General features: G+C 32.5%; 1 protein-coding gene across 5 annotated transcripts in view; it reads left to right on the top strand.

Annotated features, from left to right (window-relative positions):
- The window catches only part of LOC145331464 (tubulin alpha-1 chain-like), a 51331-nt gene that overhangs the window by 12770 nt on the left and 11642 nt on the right, over positions 1–26919 (top strand). For 2 of the 5 annotated variants that reach the window (XM_080176141.1, XM_080176140.1), the window contains exons 2-12: positions 1277–1331; positions 10818–10899; positions 16931–17036; positions 19485–19576; positions 20294–20409; positions 23683–23811; positions 24066–24223; positions 24613–24717; positions 25882–26013; positions 26276–26330; positions 26810–26887. In XM_080176141.1, the coding sequence (XP_080032267.1) occupies positions 1329–1331; positions 10818–10899; positions 16931–17036; positions 19485–19576; positions 20294–20409; positions 23683–23811; positions 24066–24223; positions 24613–24717; positions 25882–26013; positions 26276–26330; positions 26810–26887 (1056 nt within the window). In that variant the 5' untranslated portion in view covers positions 1277–1328. Of the gene's footprint in view, positions 1–1276; positions 1332–9046; positions 9208–10796; positions 10900–16930; positions 17037–19484; positions 19577–20293; positions 20410–23682; positions 23812–24065; positions 24224–24612; positions 24718–25881; positions 26014–26275; positions 26331–26809; positions 26888–26919 lie in introns of those variants that run through there. The other 3 variants (XM_080176138.1, XM_080176136.1, XM_080176139.1) reach the window with 2 other exon arrangements.

Raw genomic sequence — 26919 nt, 5'->3', positions numbered from 1 at the left:
TTAAAATAATTGTATTTTTAAAACAACCAACTAGGTAGTTCTCACAGTTAATAAGAAAAATAATTTAAACTGCCAGACATGTAAAATAAATCTACCAGGGCTCGGCAGCCGTGCGTCAGCCGCCTGTAAGCCTCAAGGAAATCAATCTTTTATAATTTTGAAAATTATTTAAAAATCTAAACATGAACCAAACATATGATAGTTTCTTTTTTTTCAAAATATTTACAAAGCATCCAAACAGGTTTTAATTTGAGGCTAAACCGGTGTTGACGCACGACTGCTGAGCCCTAAAATGTACTGTCATATCTAAAACAAATACTAATTGATTTACTTTAATTAATACTTCTTCATACTATGTTATACAATGCAATGTAGTGCTAACAAAGTTAGTTATGTAGTTGTTACAAAGTAGAATTCTAAAAAATAAAATTAGGTCAGGGTTATACGAATAGGACAATGGAGGATAAATAAATCTTATGCCCCCCAAAAATTGAATTGAAGCCTTTGACGGAAACCTTCCTAATGTTTTCAAATGCAAATTTTCGTATATTAACATTCGGGGGACGGAATGTAAATTTCGCCCATTGCACTTTCTCTCTCTCTCTCTGGATAGTGATTTGTTTTATATTTACATAGTTTCTAAATGATTAAGCATTAAATAGTTAGATTTCCCTACTTTTAAATTTTTAATTCTTATACCCCCCCCAGATTAAAAAAAAAATTTCTTTCCCCTAATTGGAGCCTCAACCTTGGGGAACCCATAAACTAAACTTAACCTTATTAAAAGATAGAGAAATGAGGGGCGAGGGGATGGTTTTTTTTTGTTGTTGAAAGGTACTTTTGTCCATTAAATATTTATGTATTTTAGAGTATTTACTATATTTTGTTCAAAATTTTATTTGATATTATTGAAGTTTCATGATTTATTTATGTATTAAATACGTAATTAGAATATGTATGTAATGTATTTTACTTCGTAACTTCTATCTGTATGTAAAACTTTCAATTCTTAAGTGGTTTTAAATACAGAGGGAATTATTTCATTCCTTTTTAATAGCAAAGATACTATACAATTTACTTTGTATGTCCGTCCGTGTCTCTATTTGGAAAATAGGAATTTCTCATCTGCTATTTCTGATAGACTGCTGCTTTGATGTGTGAAGGTACCACTTACTAAAAAGCATCCAGTGTTGTACAACTTACAACTTACTTGGCCAGTTATTCTGTCGGTCACAATTATTTGTTAAACAAAAAAATAAAGTTTATTCTTTTTCAGGGAGCTTCCTTTGTTACAGCTTGTGGCAGTAGAAAATATCTAATAATCAATCATGGTGAGTTTTTATTTTATTTGTATATAGCGGATCTATAATGGATGTATTATTACTTGGATGTTGCCCTAGATTTTCATGTATTCTAGTAAAGTTATACTTGCAGTTGGCTAGAATAATGATACCACTTTACTCTTTCCTCCTAATGGTTGAACTAAGTGACTAAAAAATGAGGTTCACATTAGCAACCTAAATTGACGACAGATTTTTCCTTGTCAATATATATCCACGTTTCATGTATCCATTGTGGCTTCTTTATACTTTGTGTATGTCCGTCTATCTAAAATTACCACAGCTTGTGACTTAAGAAACAAAAAACTACTCTATATTAATAATATACCTTAGACGAACAGTACGTAATTGAAACAGATATTTGTAGAGATGCTACGCTTCCATAAAAACTAAAAGTAATGGACATAGGATATACATGGATTTAATTAGAGGGAAAAATATTTGCTCATATTGACCTCATTTATTGGTCAGGTCGTTCATCCAGTAGGAGGGGAGGGGATTGGGAAAAGGGGCATGAATGGGGCTGGGTTGTCGTTATTTTATCCAGTTGCAAGCATTACTTTTCAGAGTACATGGAAATCTGGTGCATTATCCATAATCCAATATTAATATATACATTCTTAGCAAAGCCAAACTTATAGTGAAGAAAAAGTATTACATCACTAAAGTACTTTTTTATTTTTACTACAGTTCTTTTTTGTTTGTCCTTCAAGATACTTTTTTTGCTTTTTTAGTTTTTATTATTCATGTACTTTATTACATTTGCTACTGCGCCCTTCACATAAAAGGGCACTGTATTCAAATTAATAAAAAGGGGGCCAAAAATTTACCTAAAACTATCCCTAAGGCTTAAATAAAAAACTAAATAGCCTGAAACCTTTCCGGGACCTATCAGAAGCTTTCATAAAAGAAAACAAAATAATTTATACAACGTTTTAATCTGAAACTTTCTGATTTATATGTGATTTTAAGACTTTTTAAATATAAGTTTTTTTTCTCATGATTTACACCAATAACAAATTGTAGCCTTGCTGTAAACAAGGATGTCAACATCCATGAGTAGCGAGGCTAAAAATACATGTTTGGACAAACGGACAAAGTGATTTATTTAGTAGATGTTGAGTTGTAATAAAGCAAAAAAATAACTAGAAATATTAAGTAAAAAATCTAAAAATTCACAAAACCTTAAAAATATTTGAATCTACTGCAGTTCACGGTAAAATATTGCTGGTAAGCAATATTTCCAAAAAACTATGAATTTCAAAGGCTGCTAGCTGCCAAACGGCTGAACATACAGATCATGCCCGCACACTGTTTTAAGCGGCATAAGAAGGCCTACAAATAATCTGGAATAGCCATAAATCAATAATGCATAATTATCTCGCAGTGCAGAGAAATGCGCGAAAAAGACCTATTTTACGCGTTTTTTCTTCAGTGAAGCTTTCCCTGTGCATAATGGGATCTTGGCTATTCCAGATTATTTGTAGGCCTTCTTATGCCGCTTAAAATGGTATGTGGGTATGGTCCGTACGTTCAGCCGTATGGCAGCTAGCAGCCTTTAAAATTCATAGATTTTTGGAAATATTGCTTACCAGCAATATTTTACCGTGAACTGCAGTAGATTCAAATATTTTGTCTTTGAAGTATGGCAGACAGACAGATAGAAAAAAAAAACTATGTTTAGACTAGATGCTCAAAGGTCATGGGAATGGTAATTCAAAATTTTAGCTGTCTATCTAATATAGAAGCCGAGAAAATCACATTTCTCTGACTGACTGACTAACGGACAGATACACAAAGTGAATTATACAGCACCTTCGCTACAAAAAGAAAAGAAAATGCGTGCTAAAGATAATAATATTAAGAACAACAACATTTTTGTTTCTTAGAATCAAAACTTTAAATTTTTTTAAAAAGATTTTAGAACAGTTATTATGTCGTTATATAATAATTCATCTGTTTATACATACATATATACAGATTTTATCATATAAGACATGTGAATAGACAGACATACAGACACACAGAGAAGCTATGCTACCATAGTCATAGCATGATAATAATTTATATGTCTATACATATATACAGATTTTATCATATAAGACATGTGAATAGACAGACAGACAAACATACAGACACACAGAGAAGCTATGCTACCATATTCATAGCATGATAATAATTTATCTGTCTATACATATATACAGATTTTATCATATGAGACATGTGAATAGACAGACAGACAAACATAGAGACATAAAGAGAAGCTATGCTAACATAGTCATAGCATGATAATAATTTATATGTCTATACATATATACAGATTATAACATATGAGACATGTGAATAGACAGACAGACAAACATACAGACACACAGAGAAGCTATGCTACCATAGTCATAGCATGATAATAATTTATATGTCTATACATATATACAGATTTTATCATATGAGACATGCAAGCAATTGGAATTGTAATCTTTTTTACATGAAAAATAATGTTTTTCTCTGTTTCTCCATCTCACTGACCAATTAAAAAAAGGATAATAATATTCATAGTTAAGTAAGGTATCTACAGAGATAAGACAATCGATGATTATTATTGATGTACATTCCCAATGACGGAAAGCTAAATTACTCCTTCTGTTAAGTTTAGTTGAAAGTTTAACACTGGAAATTTGAACCAATCAACCAATATTCTATTTATTTAACCAAAATTTTTAAACCAACGAATAAGAAAACGGGTTTTTAAAAATTTTAATAATATAGTTATCAAACGAAATTTGACAGATTAATGGTAGTTTTGATGATTTTTCAATTTCAATGATTTTTATTTTGATATTCTAAGAAAATTGTCTGAAATACGATGCAATACATGATATTTCATTATGGCTGAGAGAGAACCTGTTCTAATCCAGCGGATATTAATCGGTTACGAAGCCATACTATAAAAATAATTAATTGATGTACTATTCGTTTTCTAATGTTGAAAATGTCCACCAAATAAAGTTTATGATTAAAGGTTCAAGGCAACAGAAAAATGTAGATATTCCCCAAAATAATAAATAGTTTTAGTAACAAGGTTGAACACAGGGAGGGAGGGGACATTGGACTGGTAATTACATTAGAACCCAAAGTTTTTTAATAACATTCTCTTATTCATTGTCTTAGAATGAATTACTTTAATGAAATTTTATTTGGTTGCATTATGTTAAGTGTCCAAACGTTTTAAACTACAGAAGGTGTAATTTTGTGTATCGTCATTGGGGTTGTTTATCATCTTATCGTCCATTGTCTTATCCCTTAAGATCCCTGAGGGTATATGTATTCACTATGACATATCCACTCTTTAATTTACATTATACGTCCATTATTCTTTGCTAAAAAATAATTATTTTTGTTTACTATAGAAAATAGAAATTAAGAGAATAAAGTTCAAATTTTCAAGATCAAATTCCTCATTTTTTTTGTTGGTGTAGCTAAACCGTCATTTTGAACGTCGTATGCAATCCATCAAACTTTTATTCCTTGTTTGTTATAGCTACGTTACTGATGTAGTTATGTTCATAATTATCCTTGTCGCATACAAATACTTTGTTGCCTAACAATGAAAAAATATAAAATCTTATGAAATATCATTTTCGACCTATTCATTTCTTTATCATTTATCAAGGCAGGGTTGAAAAATATACTTTTTTTTATCAGGAATGAAGGGAACGTTAGGCTGTTTATACAATACACCAGTCTTTAAAGTTTTTTTAATACCACTATCTTATTCGTTGGCTTAGAAAATTTGGGAACTTTTTATTGAATTTGGATTGGTTAGTTCATAAAGTTGAGTGTCCAAACGTTTCAACCTCTAATTGGCCATTGCCTTATCCCTATAGATCCCTGCATTTTAATACCATGTTACGCCCAAATACAGAGACAAAGTTTAGTCAAAACATTGACAACAAATTTTCTTCCCCTGTTCATAAAAAAAAATTGGGGTATCAGGTTTGGTTTCGGTTTACAATGCTCTATAGTTCTATGTAAGGAGAATTTCTTGGACTTTCACACAAATTGCTGTGACTGAGCGGGGCCTCTACCTGTGGTAACCTAACCCTATGGGGCTACCCAGTACCAAATATACAGTGTTTTTTTTTATGAGCACTTTTTTGAAAGCAATTTTACCCCACTTATAGTTATCAGAATTTAATAATTAATGGCTTATTTTCTTCGTTTTTTAGGGGAAATTATGAAACAACCAAAAAAAATTACAGTTTTTGTTGAAAAAGTACAGTAAAGTTGAAAATTAAAAACTTAGGTGTCAACATCTAAAAATGGTTTTAGCGCATTTTTCTTATGTTCAAATATTCTACCTTTTGCAAGAATGGCTGCAAAACGCTTCAAAGTTGAGATATAGAGCTATAAATTTATACAGATACTATTGGGGACATGTACTAGAATAGGTCAAAGTTTGAAGGCCATATCTCAATCAGGGAGAAAGTACTGGCCCCCCAAAGTCGACTACTGAAAATCCAATTTTGAGCATAAGAAAAATGCGCTAAACCCATTTTTAGATGTTGTCACCTAAGTTTTTAATTTTCAACTTTACTGTACTTTTTCAACAAAAACTGTAATTTTTTTGGTTGTTTCATAATTTCCCTTAAAAAACGAAGAAAATAAGCCATTAATCATTAAATTCTGATAACTATAAGTGGGGTAAAATTGCTTTCAAAAAAGTGCTCATAAAAAAACACACTGTAGAATGACCTAAGCTGAAAAAGTAAAAACAAACCAGAAACTACCTATTCCTATATTTTCAATTTATTTGAAAATAAGAGGAAGTCTGTTGGATGTTGTTTATGGTTCATTGAATAAAAATTCTTTTTCATAATATTCAAATCTTTTTTTGGAGCCAACCTTTCTAAGCCATTTACAAAATTAAATTGTATTCTTGTGATAATATTAATAACAAGTATAACAACATCCACAAATGTATGGCTTATTAAAAAATCTAGTTTGCTTTTCAAAATTTCCAGAAAGAGCTTCTATTTCAAAACTCAATTCCACTTAAGGTTGCTTAACACGCAAGAAAATTGGACGTCCAAGCTTATTGGGTGGGGAGAAAAATGTGGGATAGGTGCATAAAATTTAATGTTGTTAAAAATAAATTGGAGGTACCCAAATTTAGATAAAGGGGTATTAATGGGTATCCTTCCCCTTTTCTGTTATTGTTATGCCATTTACGGACCTTAATATCCTTGTTCTTTTAGTTAAAAAATAATAAATATAATTTAGGGTGTTTTCTTCTTTCAAAAATATAAATTACATAATTTTTCACGCTATTTACGATAAGAAGAAAAATATTTTTAAATTTTAATGAAATAATAGTTATTTCTTTCATTGTATCATAAACCGCTTTCCGCGGATATAAAAAGTACAATTATAAGATTAAAACCATTTTTTTTAGTCCCGAGGTGCCGAAGGCACGGGCTAAAAAACTGGTTTTAATCTTATGATTGTACATTTTTATATTCGTAGAAAGCTGGATATAATACGATGCTAGACATAGTTTTTTCGTATGGATGAGAACCGGTTCCTATCCACCGGATTCGAATGAATACGAGAAAATGTATGGTGACATTTTATTTAATACAAACAAGATTAATTATGTCCGAAAGTAGCGCAGCAAAAACAGACACAAACTGAACGAATACGTATATCCTAACTTAGAGTAGATTAACTAATAAAGTTGTATAAAATGTGTCAAACTAATTTTTTGTCGATTGAAGGATTTTTATATCTTCGTGTATTTTTTTGGTAGATTTATATTTGTTTTGTTTTCCCTAAAATGTAATTTTTTAAAATTAATTTTAAAAAAAATCTTTGCTACTTTTCTAATTGTGGTTGTTTTCATTGATAAAAATGCCCGAATATGTTAAATTCTAGAGTAGCTTCACTACTATTAAACGATTTATTATTAATTGGATGTTGCACCAGATTTTTATGTACTCTAATAAAGTAAAATTCACAGCTGGCAGAAATAACGACTCCTAGTATCCACCCTCTTTTTAGCTCATCCTGTTCCTTCCTACTGGATAAACGAACTGACCAATTAATGAGGTCTATATTAGCAACCTTAATTGACGACAAATTTTCCACTGTCAATATATCCATGCATTCTATATCCATTGCAATTGTAAAAGTTCATAAATTTGTCACAGAAATTTTCAATGTGGTTTTTTTCTTTATCTTTCGACTTTAGTAAACATTGAGTTCATTAGAAATAATTTAAATTTTTTTTGTAAAATTTAATTTGAAGCTGTTTATAGTGCCTATAAAAAATGATGTCATACAATACAAATGACCAATGATAGGCCAATACATAGACTAAATAACCAATGGCAGGCGAATCTTTTTTTAATAGGGCCTATAAAAAATGACGTAATACTGGCCTACCATTTATCAATTTAAATGTATACTGGCCTGCAACTGGTAATATAGTCTGTATATTGGCCTAGCATTGGTCATTTTAATATACAAATACAAGAAGAGTCTTTGCAGCTCAACACACAAGCTAACCCCATTTACATTCTATTCAATATCTATCTAAACTTCACTAGATTAAATTCAACCAAATTCAGCTTTTTTATCAACCAAATTGCTGTACTATTAATAGAAAGAATTATTTTAGTTAAGGGTAGATTTTATCAAAATGACATTGGAAAAATAGAAAAATATAATCTAAACACTTGTGCCTCTTTACCAAGGAGAGGGAGGGGACATTGGACTGTTAATTATACTGATAACCAAAGTTTTATAATCAAATTTTTTCCACAAATAATTTTAAATTGCAGAAGGGGTGATTTTATTTATCATAATTAGGGATGTACAGTAAGTTTTCGTCAATAGTTTTATCCCTTTAGATCCCTGCTTATAACACAATATATATCCTTATATGAAATCAAATTATGATGTTTATTATTTAAAGGGTTCGGCAGTCTACTATGTATATATGTAAAATGTAAATTATTAGGCTTTTTGCGGCTGACGATAAAAAAAACGGCAATAGTCAATCATAATAATGTAAAAAGATGGGTAGTTGAAAACTTTTAGAATTTAATTGCTGTAAACTACCGCCACTAGCCTAGCCCTGAATATTTGATATATGTAGGTAATACTCATGTAAAATTATAAATAATATATATTATATGTATAATGTAATTTACTTAACATACCTCCTAGTAAACACGTATAATATGTATTATTCATATCAAACAGACATGTTAAACATAGAGGAATTCCAATGACACACAATTTTGATCTTATTATTATTAAATATTATGACAGGGGAAAAATTGTCGTCAATTCAGGTTGCTTTTCCCCCTGTCATTTATTGGCCAGTAGGAGGGGAGGGGATAGTTCAAAGGTGGGGAAGGGGAAGGGTGATTGTTATTTTAGCCTGCTACAAGTTTCTCTTTATTAGAGTACATGATAATCTGGTGTAAGATCCAACTAATAATAAATCGATTACAATAATTCACTTAGTACAAGTGGTCAAGGCTTTCCCATTATTTCATTGCTTTGACGTGGATATAATGTTAATGATTGAAAATTACCTACTGATAAAATAACGCAATTCTAATAATTACTACCAAAGTAAACTGTCGATATAATGGCAGGAGCAAAGTTTAACATTGATAACACAGCATAGTAAGAGAGTCAGTATTAAGAGTAAAAGGAGGCGTATAGCACTTTAAATCAATAAACCCTCTTATTTTATATTTTATACATATTTGTGTTAGTTTTATATAAAAAATATTCTTATTATAAGAATTTTCTGTGATAAAAAATGGGATTAAGTGATTTAAAACATATGATGAAGGTAAAAAAGCAAATTCTGATTTAAATGTAAATCCGGCCTATCTGTGTGTACCATAAGATCTCGCAAAATGCGGGAAAGATATGGTTCTCCTTTACAGTGAAGATTCTTATAGGTCCAGGGAAGGGCTATATAACTATTTTGGGGGAGTGTACAACGTACATCTATTTTTATGATTTTTCATTTAAAAGTAGAATAAAAAAATGGATGGATCATCATCCCCCCCTTCCTTCAAATGCTCTCAGAGGCCTCTAGTCGCTAGTTATAAAATTTAAATGAATTTCAATTTTGAAACGTTTTTTTTACTACTTAAGGTAATAACTAATAGCTGAAAAAAATAAAAAAAAGATTGTTTTAAAATAGTGGCCAAACTAAGGGGAAGGGGCACTAAGTGGCGTGCAAAGTGTTTTGAGAGGGAAAATTTTGAAATATCTTTTAAATTAAAATTAATTGAGGTAATGTAAAGACAACAAGAGGGGTATTTTTTTAAACAGGTGTCCTATGATTCGTTAATTTTTTTTACATCCAGCTTAATTTAAAAGGTTTTTACTTTTTAACTTGTTAACTCCTTTTTAAGAGGGTGTAGTATGGGGTGTGGGATCTAGAGTCCTCTGAATGTGATTTATTTTGGGGTAGTGATGGCACACCCAGTCTATGAAATCGTTTTTATTACAAATTCTTTACCTTATCCCTATGCAAAAATTGCAAAAACGCAAGTTAGTAACATGTATGACTTCTTAAAAGATATTATTGTCGAAAAAAAACCTTTAAATCAAGTACATAGATATTTTTAAAAATATTTATTCAAACTACATCCTAATAATAGTTGTTAATCGCATCGTATTATAGACAGCTTTCCTAGGATATTAAAATGAAAAATAATAACATTAAAACCATATTTGCCGAAGGCCTAGGCTAACAAAAGTGTCATTATATTTTTTATGATTTTTATTTTAATATCTGTAGGTAACTGGCTGTGGCTACATCACGATGAGATAAATGATTTTTCAGTATGGCTTAGAAACAGTTCTAATACAGTGAATATCAATCGGTTTTAAATCCTTACTGGAAATCATAAAATAAGAAATGCATAAAATAGACAAAAAAGACATATATAGTATTCTGTTAGTAAGGACAGTTAAACTCTATCTATAGAAAAACTTTGCACTTAAAAACTTATCTTGTATGGCGTATTAAATTTCTTTTTACAGATTTATACCCTACATGAAAGAACAAAAAACGGATTTGTATAATTGTGCTAAGCTATTCGAGCATATTAATGCTGATACTTAAGACAGAATTTTTGTTAGTGGCATAGCTTCTCAATGACTAGGAAAATACGCAAATTCTATTTTCAAATATCGTTTGCAGTAGGGCTTCGAAACCGATTAATATCCGCTGGATTAGAACCGGTTCTCAGCAATACTGAAAAATCATGTATAGTGTCGCATTACTGAAATTTTCCACGAATATTAAAAAGAAAATCATAACTGGATTTCATCTTTTAATTCTTCATTTTAACATCTGTGGAAAACTGCCTATAAATAAGTATTTTCTACACTAACTTTTAATGGCCAAAAAACGTTTTCCTAATGTTTCTGTTTTTGTTTCAGAGGGAGTGCATTTCAGTCCATGTTGGCCAGGCCGGTTGCCAGATTGGTAATGCCTGCTGGGAGCTGTACTGCTTGGAGCATGGTACGTACAGTTAGATAGATAGACAGACAGATAGATAGATGGATAGTTGGCCAGGCTTGTTGCCAGATTAGTAATGCCTGCTGGGAGCTGCACTGCTTGGAGCATGGTAAGGATAGATATATAGACAGACAGATAGATAGATGGATAGTTGGCCAGGCTTGTTGCCAGATTAGTAATGCCTGCTGGGAGCTGTACTGCTTGGAGCATGGTACGTTCAGATAGATAGATAGTTGGCCAGGCAGGTTGCCAGATTAATAATGCCTACTGAAATCTGTTCTAATAGAGTATAATACGTACAGATAGATAGATACATAGATAGATAGATAGTTGGACTGGCTGGTTGCTAGACCGTTTTTATACTTATATTAGCAGATAGATTTTAGAATATATAAATAGCATGTAGTTAGATAGAAAGATACTTATTATTATATAGACATAACTCACTTAATCAATCACATACAAAATAACTATTCATTCTTCTATTTGGTATAGATTAAAAAGTACCAAATTATGACAAATAATATTGACAAAATTTAATCATTTAAATGACATCAATATAAACAAGGAGGACAACATCCATGAAAACGAAGCTCTAAATTTTACTGTAAGACAAACGAATATTTATATTTGTAGAGTGTCAGAGCTAGATGGTCTGAATAAAAATCTATAAGCCTTACAAAAAATCCAAAAATGTAAGATACTTTTCAAGGACATTCTAGTTTCTATTATATAGTTGCTAAGCTGTCTAAATCGTGCCTTACTGTTACAGGAATCTTTATGCCAACTTTTAAACCGATAGGACAGTTATAAGTTGCCTAATTTAACTATTAGAGCTATCCGTTACGGACGGACGGACATGTCTTAGTTATTGTAAAGCCTTTGCTTAAAGACTATTTACTGCTAAAAATGCAAAAACCAACACAAACAATTTAAAAAGGCATCATATTATGCATTTTTGAAATTTCCTACCTAATCAAAATATGACTTCAGATTTGCTTTGATACAAAAATGATAGGGATAATTAAGTCAGCTGTAAGTTTTTTTTTCAGCGATGCTTTTCTCAAATTGATTGGTGCATGATGATTCTTGATTATTGTTACCAGAAAGTTCGTACGACCATTTGTAAATTTAATTTTGTTGAGACTTAGGTGCTGACACTCTACAGGTTTTGATGGTCGTTTATGGATTTTTTCCTTCTGTTTTTTTTGGTATATTTAAGAAAAATAGTATAATTGACTCAATAATAAAAAACGGCAGTTAACCACAAGTGACCGGTTAAGCACTGATAGCCCCCTAACCCTACGTGGCCTATACCTGCGATGCCATATAACCCAAACCTGACCTAACCTAAAGTAATAAACAAACAAACATAAAACTAACCCCTCCCCTTATTTTCCAAAATAAGAATAGGGGTAGTAGGAGAGCGAGAAAATAAATGTATTAGCAAATAGGCGGGTACAAACGCAACAAACCAAGGTATAGATTAGCTCTGTGCTTTGATTTTTATACACAACACAGTTACTTTTTCTTCATGCCTGAAATGAGTAAACTTTGTTCTTTTTTTTGCAAAGAAAAAAACTGACAAAGTACAAAAGATTTTATTTTGCTATGAGTCATTTGTCACAAACCGGGGAGGAGGGGGGGGGGGGATTTTATTGCAACAAGGATGACAACATTCTTGAAAGTGTAGCTTTAAATCATAAGAAAGGAAAAAGGAACAATAACAGTTAAAGCACATACTTTTATTTTTAGGATTTGATTATATATAGATGCCTCCCTTATAATTTTGTACAGTTGTCCTAGATATCATTATTACAAAAATCAGATGAATAGGATAATTATTTCGACAAAGTTTTTTAAATCATCCATGTGACTTCATAAAAAAAAGAGAGATGAGAGGAGAAATGTGAAAGAAAACCCCTAAAAAAAGATGGATGATCCCTCATTTTTTTTTTTATTTTAATATCTTATCCGATTAATATCCGATGGATTAGAACCGGTTCTCAGCAATAATGAAAAATCATGTAAAGCATTCTATTACAAACTATTTTCCACGAAAATTAAAATAAAATCATAAAACTAATACTAGTGGTTTTAGTTTTATATATTTATATTTTAATATCTGCAGAAAACTGTCTATGATAAGATGCGAAAAATAACATGTATGTATATTTTATAAAAATATGTAATTTATATGCAAATATAGGCATTTCTTTTGTTAGTCTTGCATAATAAGTACTGAACATAATTGCCAAATTATCCGCATGTCCTAATTTTTAGCTTCAAAATAACACAGAACAAAACATTTATTTGCATATATGTTTTTAGTTGCGAAGCTACTCTATAACTCACTTTATCTGTCCTCCGTTAGTAATAATTGTTTTTACTATATGGCATCATCAAGTAAAAGTGTTTTTTTTGTGCATCTTCAAACCGTTTATAGAACTCCACTTAAAATTTTAGAAGCTTTTAACACATAGAAACATCTACATTTCAATCTCTATATCAACCTCTAGGCCTTTTTGGATGGGTGGTAAATGTGGGGGTAAGGTAGACGTCTCCCGGAAAAGGGTAGGTTGCTGGGGGCACGAAGTGGAGAGGGGCAGCGCCCCTCCCATTATCAGTGGTGTATAAGTTGACCGCCGTCTCTGATGTGCGCACAATGGCCAAAAATGGGCTGGGTAGAATTGTTATAAGCTGGGATTAGCGTCTGGGTGTTATTTGGTAAACACAGAGCATCGCATACTCTGGAAAAGGCTTGTTCGTATGCCGCCTACCACATAAAGATACTTACAGGATAGACACCGAATATTCAATGATTTAATCACATAATATTACAACAATATACATTAACCTCAAAAACTTCTTTTATGTAGATTATAGAGGAGCTTTGTCTTCAATAAGAAAATAGACAACAAACTATGGAAAAATATAAAAATAAATTGGATATAACAGAACAAATAAAAAGCATTATATCAAATTACTAAAATTGGGAAAGAGGGGAAAATAAGAAACATATTATATATAAAATATAATATTCTAGCGGCTGCAACCATAGCATCAAAGGGCTATGAATTCAAAAAGTAACATAGGGCAGTAAATAGCCTAAAACAATCTCAAAGCCCTTTTTAAGCTTCCCAAACATTGAGATCTCAATCGGTTTTTAAATCCTAAGCAACAGACAAAAGAAACCTTACTACTTTATATAATAGTATCCTTATATTGAAGTAACAGAATGTTTGTCTGTGTGTCTGTACCAAAGGATCTCGCTAACTGCCGAACCGATCGGGTTCTCCTTAACAGGGTAGCTTCTCATAGGTCCGGTGAAGGTTTATAACTATTTTCTTTGGGGGTGGGACACCCCAAACCCCCCAAAAAATGAAAAATACCCCCCTCAAATTTTTTTTTTTTTAATTTTTAAACTAAAATTAAAAATGATGGAGGGGGGGACCCCCCCCAACCACCCACGGCCCCCCCCCAAAAAAAAAAAAATTCCACCCCCCAAAAAAGTTTTTTACCTACTTTTTCTTTTAAAATCTAAAATAAGAAATTGGGTTATCTAATTTGACTCCCCCCCTCCTCAAGTGCCCCTAGAGGCCTCTAGGGGGCGTAGCCACTAGTACATATATAACGTAGCTAAATCCTTTACTATAGATTCAATATTGCTAAAATCAATTTACCTTCCATTGTCCTATCCATGAGACAAATAGTCAGCAGAATACAAAGGAGCTTCAACTAGCATGGCTAACAAGTTCTCAAGATAGAACTTTGCTATGGAATAACAAAGTAATAAGACATAGAGATATATTCCACTTTTTATTCCAGGTACCCTCCCCCTCAAAATATTTACATATCTACTCTGGACCTATCTTAGCTAGATCAGACATTCAAATAAACACACATAGACATTCTGTTAATTTTATATAAAGAACATAAATATCTTATTAAGGCTAAAGTTGCCATCATAACCTGTGGATAGTATACTCTTTCTTCATTTTTATGAAAGGCCATATTCTCTAAAAATGCATTTTGTAGTAATCTTATACACAGAGATAGGGGACATTGGGCTGTTTATTACACTAGTCCCTTAAGTTTTATAAAAAACGGTTTCCTATTCGTTGGCTCAACAGTTTGGGTGACTTTTAGTGAATTTTGATTGGTTGGTTTATTAAGTTGAGCGTCCAAACGTTTCAATCACTAATTGCAATCTACAAAAGGGATAATTATGTGTATAATCATTGGGGATGTATATCAATTGTCCAATCCCTTTAGATTCCTAAATCTTATACCTTTATTATGTATAAACCTAATTGTCCTAGATTTCAAATATTTTGGTGTATACCCTCTCAAGAGAGGTCTGTCTGTCCCCTTTCTTTAGATCTTACACATTAGGAACAAACATTCCCATATAAACAACCCCTTAAATAGTGGATGTAAATATTCATTTATTTCCCGGAGGTAACCATTTATTTCCCCGAGGTAGATATTTTTAGAAGATTTTCAATTTTTTTTTGAAGATTTTTGAATTTTTATTAATTATTAAAAGAAACTTGATATCAGGGATAAAAATTATCATAGCCGGGAAATAAATGAAAATTAAAAACCAAAATTAAACCACATATTAGCATAAAAAAATGAGTTTTTTGTTTAAATGAGAATGATATTCCTGTCCAGTATTTTGTTTAGGAATGAATATTTCTTACCCGAGGGAATAAATGATGGACCGAAAGGTCATCATTTATTCACGAGGAATACCCCATTCAGACCAAGGGTTTACTATCTGCCATACATTTAAAAGGGAGAAGGAAATGTTAGTATTTTCTTCTAGTTTGGAAGCTAGTAAAAGTTGGTGACTCAGATTATGACGTCAAAAAAAATTAACCAATTAGAGACCACTATAAATTTAACCATTGTTCAATTACAGTGTATACTGGCCTCTCATTGGTCAATTTTTTTACGTCATAATCTGAGTCAGCCACTTTTACTAGCTTCCCAGTTTGGCTTCGAAACCGAGTAATATCCACTGGAATAGAACTGGCTTTGTTAACCCACGATTTCGGCCCATTAGGGCTAACATAACTGGTTTTAATCTTATAATTTTTTATTTTAATATCCGTAGAGAGCTAACTATAACATGATGCGGCAAAAAGCTATTCCAGATCTTTATATGTATCTTAGGCAGGCTTGTGAGGGGTAAAAAAAACTCAAAAACAAAATACAAATAATAAAAAAAATACTTGAAATTGTGTAATTATCAGTTCAGTACTGTAGTTTTAGAGATCTTATTGGAATCATAGACTTACAAATAGGTATATTTTCTGCTTATTAATGGGGGGTTACATCCCTAGAGGCCTCTAGAAAAAGTGGAGGTACCCTCCCTACAAAATAGTTTAAACCATTTCTGGACAAATATTTATCTTTCATGAAATTATGAGATTAACATTCCAGCTGTTTATGAGATCTTAATAAATTCAAAGACAGACATACATCTAAATATATGAACACAATTCTCTGACACTACTATCATTGTTATTTGTAGTTTATTTGTTGATGTAAGATCTAAAGCCTACTAATAAGAAGGGATAAAGAGAAAGTACACAGAGAGATAAATTAATCTCTCCCCCAGATATTGGGGAGAGGAAAGGTTAATAACTTTTCTATTTAAGTTTCAGCAGGTTTATTAAGGGATAAGACAATGGACGATTATTTTTCATACATCCACAATAATGATAAACAAAATTAACCCTTCAGTAGATTTGAATCATTGTTCAAAAAGTTAATACACCAAGAGTTTACCCCCAAGTAATCAAAATTCAAGAAAAGTGTTCAAAGATTTTAAGCCAACGAATAAGATAACGTGGTTATTAAAGTTTAGTTATCAGTGCAATTTACAGCTCTAAGTTCTAGAAAGATGATATCTTTGCGATTGTGTGCGAATAATTAGTCCCCTACCCCTTTTCCACAAATTTTCTACTTGTTGTGTTTGCTTAGTTTAACTGAAAACAAAATATTCAATGAATTTTTTTTACAGGTATTCAGCCTGACGGTCAGATGCCAAGTGACAAGTCTGCTGGATCTGGAGATGACAGCTTCAGCACTTTCTTCTCAGAAACCGGAGCTGGAAAACATGTCCCCAGGTAAAAGTCGTCTTTCAAATAAAAATCGTCTTCCTGACTAAATAGGTCGTCTGTAACAGAAAAATAAAAACTTATCCTGCAGTATGGGCTTCTGAACCGATATATATCCGCTGGGTTAGAACCGGTTTTCAGCCAGACTGTAAAATCATGTATAGCATCGTATTACAGACAATGTTTATTATTTAGAAATATCAAAATGAAAATATATAATGAAAAGTTATATTTTGAAAAAAATATTATATTTTTTTTCTAAATCGTTTGGCTTTAATCATTGTGTTACATCAAATAGTTTGCACTAACTTTTCCGATTTACATAATCACCTGAAAACTTAACATTTTATTTTTCTCTTAAAAAATGAATCCTTGAAAAGTTTGGACTAATTTCCATTCAATTTTCATTTGCACAAAAAAACAAGGACGTCATGTAGAAGCAACGAAAAAGCAAGAAAGAATGGTTATTTATCGCATCATATTAATACAGCTTTCCGCGGATATTTAAATAAAATATTATAAAATTATAACTAGTTTTGTTAGCACCGAGGTGCTAAAGGCTCAGGCTAACAAAACTGGTATATCTTTATATTGATATTCGTAGATGATTGTCTGTAATACGATGCTGTATGTGATTTATCAGTATGACTGAGAACCTATTCTATTCTGTATAAAACGCCGAATAATTACCGGATGGACTAGATTAATAATAGTATGGTGCTGATTTGTCAGAGGAATCGCCCTCAAACCATTCAGACACACGAACGAATGGACACATTTACCTAAAACTATAGAGTAGGCTTGCAACTTAAAGTTGCAAAATTTTGGCAGGCTTCAGAAATGAGCTAAAGTGAGGAGTCAATGGATTTTGCAGAAGCATAACTACTCTGCAATGCGGCAATGGATATAGAATACGTGGATGTATTAGCAAGGGAAAATTTGTCGTTAATTTGGGTTGCTATGATGGACCTTCTGGATGGACGCACTGACCAATAAATTAGATCAATGTGACCCACTTAAATTGACGACCAAGTTTCCCCTTTTCAATATATTCACGTATTCTATTATTATTGTCTTATCGTTGCAATGTTTGGATATTATCATTCTTTTTCTAGTTTATATAACTCTGGTGCAAAAAATAGAAATTGCAATTTTTGGAAATGCTTCCCTGACTTTTCACTTACAGGGAGGAAGGAAGGGAACATTGGGCTGTTTAGTACACAGATCCCCAAAGTTTTATAATAATGTTTTCTTATTCGTTGGCTTTGAATTCTGATTAGTTGGTTCATTAAGTTGGTTGTCCTAACGTTTCAACAACAGATTGTAATCTAGAACAGTGGGAATTTTGTGTGTCATCATTGGGCATGTACATCAATTTATCGCCCATTGTCTTATAACTTTAGATCCCTGTTCCACTTATTTTAAGGTATAAACTTTATAAACTATGAAACATTTTTTAGATACATAAATAAAAAATGAATGGTAATAAATAACATATTACCGACAAGCTCCTGTAAAACTAATTTATATCGACTTTTATCTAACATCTATGCTATTTTCTCATAATTATATAGTTATAGTATCGTTATTAGAATAGCGTTGTTTAGTAATTCTTAATTTGGATCATATGTCGACCTTGGAATAGATTGTTGACATAATATGCTTCTTAATTTAACTCAGATATCCTTCGACTATCCATGGTGATGGTTATATCGCCTTGTTTCACAGTAAACTTGCAAAGCAATAAGGCGGTTCCAAGAAAAATAGACAACCACTGAAATTACAGTCAAGATTTAGCTGTAACACTGTGAAGCGTGTTGTAATTTAACAAGATTCTTATTCTTAAGAATCCGCGATTTCAGAAGCTTGCAATTTGAATGCTTTTTTTTTGCAAGAAATCTATTTTATATATTTTTTTCTAGCTATTTTAATTAGCCAATTTTATATCAAGGAGGGAGGTGACATTGAAATGTAAATTACCCGGTCCCCAAAGTTTTATAACCATGTTTTCTTATTCGTTGGCTTTGGGTACTTTTATTGAATTTTGATTGGTGGATTAATTTTGATTGGTAGATTCCAATCAAGTAGTGTCCAATTTTGTCAATTAATAATTTAATCTACAGATGCAATAATTTTCTTTCCAGTATGGTTTTGAAACTGATTGCTATCCGCTGGATTAGAACCGGTTCTTCGCCATACTGAAAAAGTATTTCCCACTAATATTAAAATAAAAAATCATAATATTAAAATCAGTTTTGTTAAGCTCGGGCCTTCGGCACCTTGGTATAACAAAACTGGTTTAAATCTTAATATTAATATCCACGGAAAGCTGTCTATAATACTATGCGATAAATAACTATTATCATCATCTTGTGGGACGAATGTAAATTAATCGTCCAATGTCACATTCCTTAAGATTCTTTATATTAACGCATCTTAACCAATTTTGCTTTTCAGGGCAGTGTTTGTTGACCTGGAGCCGACTGTTGTGGATGAGGTCAGGGTTGGAACCTACAGACAACTTTTCCATCCAGAACAGCTGATCACAGGTATAATTCAGAGATGGAGGGGACATTGGACAGTCCCCAAAGTAATATTATAACTTTTTCTTTCTCGTTGGCTTAACAACTTTGAGGACTGTTATAGAATTTTGATTGGCTGATTCATTCAATTCAGTGACCAAACGTTTCCAAAAGTAACTGTAATTTACAGAAGAGGGAATAATGTGTGTATACTCATTGGGGCTGTACAATGTACATCAATATATTGGCCATTGCTTTATTCCTTTACATCCCTGGGTATAATTGTTTTCGTCCGTCAGTCTGTCAGTCCGTGACGCTAGGTGGGACATGAAATGTTCTCGGTTGCCATTTAAGATTTGTTTTGTGAATATTCCCTTTACCAATGCGATTCCAGTATATGATTTACTTGGTCAGTTAGTCTGTTTGTCATGCTGCAAAAATCTAAACATTGAATATGGTTTTGGGATATTCTAAAAAAACCTTGTAAAATAACACAGTATTTTTGAAAAAATACATTGTATTAAGCGATTTATTCATACTTGCATCTTACATCAGATTATCATGTAGAGTGAAGTACTCCAATAAAATGCAACTGAAATAACGACCTGCCCCTCCCATTCACTCATTTTACTAAACTGGATGAACGAACTGACCAATAAATGATGTTCACGATAGTAAGCTAATTTGACGACAATTTCCCCCTGTGTCATAATATCCACGCATATTCTATATTTCTTATTACAGGAAAGGAGGATGCCGCTAACAATTATGCCCGCGGTCACTACACCATTGGCAAGGAGATTGTTGACCTGGTGCTGGACAGAATCAGGAAGCTGGCAGACTCATGCACCGGTCTCCAGGTACAGTCACACTCTGTTATTGTGGACATACAATTACAATGGTTTATGTAAATTTTATTGTATTGATAGCAGTTGAGATTTGGGGCTTTGAAATCAGCTAACAGCGTCGAAAATATAAACATAGCCAAGTACCTGCAAAAGAACAGAAAGCGAAAGGGTCTCCATCACTTGGGGCAGCTAGATATCCTGATTATACCACTATACGTATACATTTATTGTATTAATAACTTGCCTGATATATACGTCGACGTTGCATTAATTTCATATGCTACAGCTACAATATCATTTCTTTTTATTACCGCTTTTCTTTTAAAATATTAAATTAAAATTGTAGTGCCAACTTCACCACACCCTTCCCTTCTATTGGTGCCCCTAGTGTAAACATTATTTAATTCCAAAAGTCAATTTCCAGGTATCAATACATTTTTTTATATAAATTGAGTATAAAAAGCAAAATAAATATAAATAAGACTAGACATATAAAGTAAGAGGTGTATATATCTTCCCAGAGGCCATACAAGTAATCCAGAGCACACCCCTCTGCACATAAATTAAGAAGTCTTGCATTTTTTAAATTTCAGGCTTTTGGAGTTTAGATCTAATCCTTAGTTTACTTATGATTGCATTAATTTAGGGCTCCTTACAACAAAAAATAAAAATTTTACGCGCATTTTCTGAAGCCGAAATATTTGAAGGACTTTTATCTTTTGGCAGTCATTAAACAGGAGACCCTTTTTCATTAAATACAGTTTCTACTGCTGTTATTTCAGGATCGCCACATAAATATTTACGAAAACAGTAAAAGTGTCTGACTATGACGTCAGAAAAAAATAACAATTAACCAATGAGAGGCCGCTATATATTTTGCCACAGTGAATACTGGCTTCTTAAGTTCTTATTGGTTAATTGTTAATTTTTTCTGACGTCATAGTCAGACACTTTTACTGTTTTCATATTTACAACAGGGGTAATGTCTTGGCCCAAAACAGGCGCAACTCATTACCATGCCCAGTTAGAACTTCCATACAGGGGTTGTGCAATCAAAGGGTTGGTTGTCTGTAGGGCGTTTGACCATATAATCATGGTTATCAATAAATAAGATTTTGTTCAGATATACACCAAAATAAAGGCTATCCAAGGCTTTATCCAGGAACGTTTAAGCTTTTTATTTATAGAAGGGTGTCAAAAGTTTAGGGAAGGTAACGTAGTTTTTAAAAAAAATGAGGTGGTTAAAATTAAGGTTTCATGGTTTGATGGGGCTAAACTCGGCTTCACCCCCAACCTTGGAGGTCTATGGCTAAATGTGTACAAAATGTGCGATAAGAAATTTTAATTTCTCTAAGAGTGTTGTGTTTTACAATAATAAAGTTGAATACTTCTTTATTTCACACTTTTTACAGACAATAACAGATAAATATAAAGAATACTCTTTTTATTATGCAACAAAATTAAAAAGTTTTATGTATTTATAACAGTTTTGTAATTTTTTTTTATTCAACCCGATGATAAATAGAAAGTAGTAATGTTATTCGTTTGTTCATCGAGATCTCATCCACTAAATCACTGAATTGTGTACTACAATTTAGAGAAGCTTCATATAGGTCCTGAAATGGTTTTAGTCTGTTTCTTTTTAAACTTCAGTCTTGTATTGGTTTTAGGCTATATCTCTTACTCCCCCTATTGATATAAAGCCCCTAAATGTAGAGGCGCAGCCGTTATATTGTATCCATAAAGTCCTAGAAGTATAAATTTTCTGTCGTATTATGGCAAATTGACTGCAGAAGGATAACTTTGGATAAGAACATAAATATAGGGATAGGACAATGAACATCAAATCAATCTACCCCCAAATTTAGACTTGAAGCATGTTAGGAGATAGCCATAGAGAAATTTTGACAACAGTCATATGTTGATAAGTTAGGAGGGGAGGGAAGATACAATAGCAGATAAATCAAGCTGCAAAAATAAAAGTTTTATCGTTCATTATCCAATCCTCACACTCCTGGGGGGATATCTCAATGCACTAGATATTTATTTTTAGCCCACACAGTGGTATAGATTGGACCAAAAAGAATCTTATACCCATAGTTGTTGGTTTCTATTGACTATATACCTTAGAAAATAAGTGTTAATGACTGATATTTAACTATATGTGTTAATATAAAATCAATTTAACAGAATAAAAGTCTTGCAATCAAAGGGATGGTATAAAATTTTTGTCCCATAGTTAGAATTTGAACCACTGTACTTGGGGTCAAAATATCTGCAGTAGAGAGGCTGAAATAAGATAAAACAAGGATGGCGACATCCATTAAAGTATAGCTATAATATAAGACTATAGGACAAACAAACATTATCGCTTGAAGAGTTTCAGATTATGAATGTATAAGTCTAAACAAAACTTTATGTACATTTGTTGCAAAATTGGTTAATTACAGGATTCTTTTTAAGACATTATAGGACTTAAGTATTACATATATGTTTGACATAAATCTCCATACCGTATCTGTATAAGGACAAAAGGGAAAGCTATATGGTATTTACAGACAAACCATAGTTTTAGAGGATCTTCACTCCTATAAATCCTTGTCATAATTCTGCCTACCATATCTGCATAATTGATAATTAAGCCAATTGTCTCAAATTTTTCGCAGCACTTTCGTAATTAAATTATCACAAAGAGAGGTGTTTGGTGCTTTCACACAAAGTGCCTGTTAACACCCCCGCTAATTTTCAATAAAGTGAAAAAGATGGGGATGGGTGAGTGTGTGGCTACACAATAACCATTATAACTTAACCTAACCTGACCCAAAGTTGGTAAGAAACTTTAGAAATCTTCAATGAACACAGTAATAGTGTCTGACTGATTATGATGAAACAAAAAAAATTAGCCAATGAGAGGCCGTTATTGACCAATGGTAAAATTTATAGTGGCCTCTCATTGGCTAATTTTTTTTGTTACGTCATAATCAGTCAGACACTATTACTGTGTTCATCTTCAATAATTGTATTTATTTAATTCAATACCAATTACAGTATAATATTTCCTACAAAAATTTGTTTAAAAATAATAAGTTAGGTTTTAATAATGACTAATAGAACCAAGGATGTCAAAGAGAGTGAAGGGGGAGGGAGTATACCCATACCACCTATTGAGATGTAGTCCCCCCCTCCCCCCAAAATGCTTTGACAACCTAACGTTGTATAATGACTGAATAAATGAGAAAAACCATAGTTCTTTGTTTGTGAGTTAACCTCTTTATATTTTTTCAGGGTTTCCTAATTTTCCACTCTTTCGGTGGAGGTACCGGCTCAGGATTCACCTCTCTTCTCATGGAAAGATTGTCCGTGGACTATGGCAAGAAGTCAAAGTTGGAGTTCTCTGTCTATCCTGCTCCTCAGGTATGTAGTTCATAATTTGTCCGCGTTACGTTAGCGCCACTTGTATAATATAGTAATATAATTCATTCGCTAGGAGTTTAACATCTGTGTTAAAGATGTATTACTCTATCCTGACTATCTATCTATCTAGGTAGCAACAGCTGTGGTAGAGCCGTACAACTCTATACTGACTACATATCTACCTATCTATCTAGGTAGCTACAGCAGTGGTAAAGCCATACAACTCTATTCTAACTACCTATCTATCTATCTAGGTAGCAACAGCTGTGGTAGAGCCGTACAACTCTATCCTTACGACCCACACCACCCTGGAGCACTCTGACTGTGCCTTCATGGTGGACAATGAGGCCATCTACGACATCTGTAGGAGAAATCTGGACATTGATCGTCCTACCTATACCAATCTTAACAGGTGACAATGAAAATCCATCATTAAGGGTAGCGCAGTTACTTTTTAACTAGGTTAGGGGATAATTAATTGATGTACGTACATCCCCAATTGCAATAACCAAATTAACCCTTTTATATAATAAAGTTATTGTTGGTAAATTTCTTGACACAGAAAGATTATACAACCCCATCATGATTTAATAAAAGTTTCCAAAGTTTTTTAGAGTTCGTGTGAATAAAACATTGGAGACTTGTATAGTTTACAGTCCAAAGTCCCTTTCTCCCTAATTTAGTTTAATATTTATATTACAATACAAAACTATATTTATTTTCTCTTTATTTTCCATGAAAAACGGCAATTGTTGCCATTAAAAGCCATAAATCTATTAGAATATTCTTTTTTATTTTCAGATTGATTGGTCAAATTGTGTCTTCCATCACAGCTTCTCTCAGATTTGATGGAGCTCTTAATGTTGACCTCACTGAGTTTCAGACCAATCTGGTTCCATATCCCAGGTAGAGAATTTATCTATCTACCTGTCTGTACATCTATCTATCTATCAATTTATGGAGCTCTTAATGTTGACCTCACTGAGTTCCAGACCAATCTGGTTCCATATCCCAGGTACAGAATTTATCTATCTATCTTTCTATCTATTTGTCTATCTATCTGTCTATATATCTGCCTGTTTATCTATCTATTGGAGCTCTTAATGTTGACCTCACTAAGCTCCAGACCAATCTGGTTCCATATCCCAGGTTGAGATTTTATCTATCTATCTATCTGTCTGTACATCTATCTATCTATCAATTTATGGAGCTCTTAATGTTGACCTCACTGAGTTCCGGACTAATCTGGTTCCATATCCCAGGTATAGAATTTATCTATCTATCTTTCTATCTATTTGTCTATCTATCTGTCTATCTATCTGTCTTTTTATTTATCTATTGGAGCTCTTAATGTTGACCTCACTGAGTTCCAGACCAATCTGGTTCCATATCCCAGGTAGAGAATTTATCTATCTATCTTTCTATCTATTTGTTTATCTATCTGTCTATCTATCTGCCTGTTTATCTATCTATTGGAGCTCTTAATGTTGACCTCACTAAGCTCCAGACCAATCTGGTTCCATATCCCAGGTATAGAATTTATCTATCTACCTGTCTGTACTTCTATCTATCTATCAATTTATGGAGCTCTTAATGTTGACCTCACTGAGTTCCAGACCAATCTGGTTCCATATCCCAGGTAGAGAATTTATCTATCTATCTTTCTATCTATTTGTCTATCTATCTGTCTATATATCTGCCTGTTTATCTATCTATTGGAGCTCTTAATGTTGACCTCACTAAGCTCCAGACCAATCTGGTTCCATATCCCAGGTAGAGAATTTATCTATCTATCTATCTACCTGTCTGTACATCTATCTATCTATCAATTTATGGAGCTCTTAATGTTGACCTCACTGAGTTCCAGACCAATCTGGTTCCATATCCCAGGTAGAGAATTTATCTATCTATCTTTCTATCTATTTGTCTATCTATCTGTCTATCTATCTGCCTATCTATCTATCTAACCAGACCAATCTGGTTCCATATCCCAGGTTGAGAATTTATCTATCTAGAAAATGATAAAAATTACTGAGCAATGTTTTAATATCTTGAATCAATATTTTTTAGAATCCACTTCCCTCTGGTGACGTATGCACCCGTTATCTCAGCCGAGAAGGCGTACCACGAGCAGCTGAGCGTGGCAGAGATCACCAATGCCTGCTTCGAGCCCGCTAACCAGATGGTCAAGTGTGATCCTAGGTAAGTTAAGTTTACTGTCAAAAGCTAAAAATCTCAGAAAAGTCTATTGGATGCTAATACGTATATTGGTGTGGTTTCAGGCCATTTCAATGATTCCCCACCCTGCTGTTCCCCTAGAGACTTGGGGAGAAGCAACTTATAATGATTAAAGTAAAACAAAAAAATAATAATAATCATATAAAAGATTCTAAAATATTATTATATTAAAAAGATATAGCAAAAAAGATGTTCTTATTATTGTTTAAAAAATATTTAATTTCAGGCATGGAAAGTATATGGCCTGCTGTATGCTGTACAGAGGTGATGTTGTACCAAAGGTAAAATAAAACTTAGGTTAGGTTAAGTTGGGATAAATGAAGTTTTTCACTGTTAGGCTTTGTAAGCCCATCCGTGATTTTTGATAACCCATAACCTCCCCAACAACTGGCTGATGCGGTGCATGTTTGGCTACAGTCGCATTTAAAACGATTTTTAGCTAACTTTAAACATTTACACATAAACATTTATATTACAATGGCCTATCCCTCGATTTTTAATTTATTTTCCAGTATGGCTTCAAAGCCGATTAATATCCGCTTGATAAGAACCAGTTACGAGCCAAACTTCCAACGAATAATAAAAAAGTCATAAAATTGATAGAAGTGTTACTGAAAATAAAATTCATGAAATTGATACAGGTCCTTCGGCTAACAAAATAGGTTTTAACCTTACAATTTTTAATCTTAATAACCGCGGAAAGCCGTCTATAATACGATGCACTAATTGATAAATAACTAATATGATATCTAAATTTTAGGATGTAAACAATGCAATTGCCACTATCAAGACAAAGAGATCTATCCAGTTTGTTGACTGGTGTCCTACAGGATTCAAGGTAAATTATCAGGGATCTAAAGGGATAAGACA

Source organism: Acartia tonsa, chromosome 11 (assembly GCF_053477335.1).
Source record: "Acartia tonsa isolate MP-2025a chromosome 11, ASM5347733v1, whole genome shotgun sequence".
Lineage (NCBI taxonomy): Eukaryota > Metazoa > Arthropoda > Copepoda > Calanoida > Acartiidae > Acartia > Acartia tonsa.
Note: the sequence above shows the minus strand (reverse complement) of the source record. Positions and strands in the feature narration are given on the sequence as shown.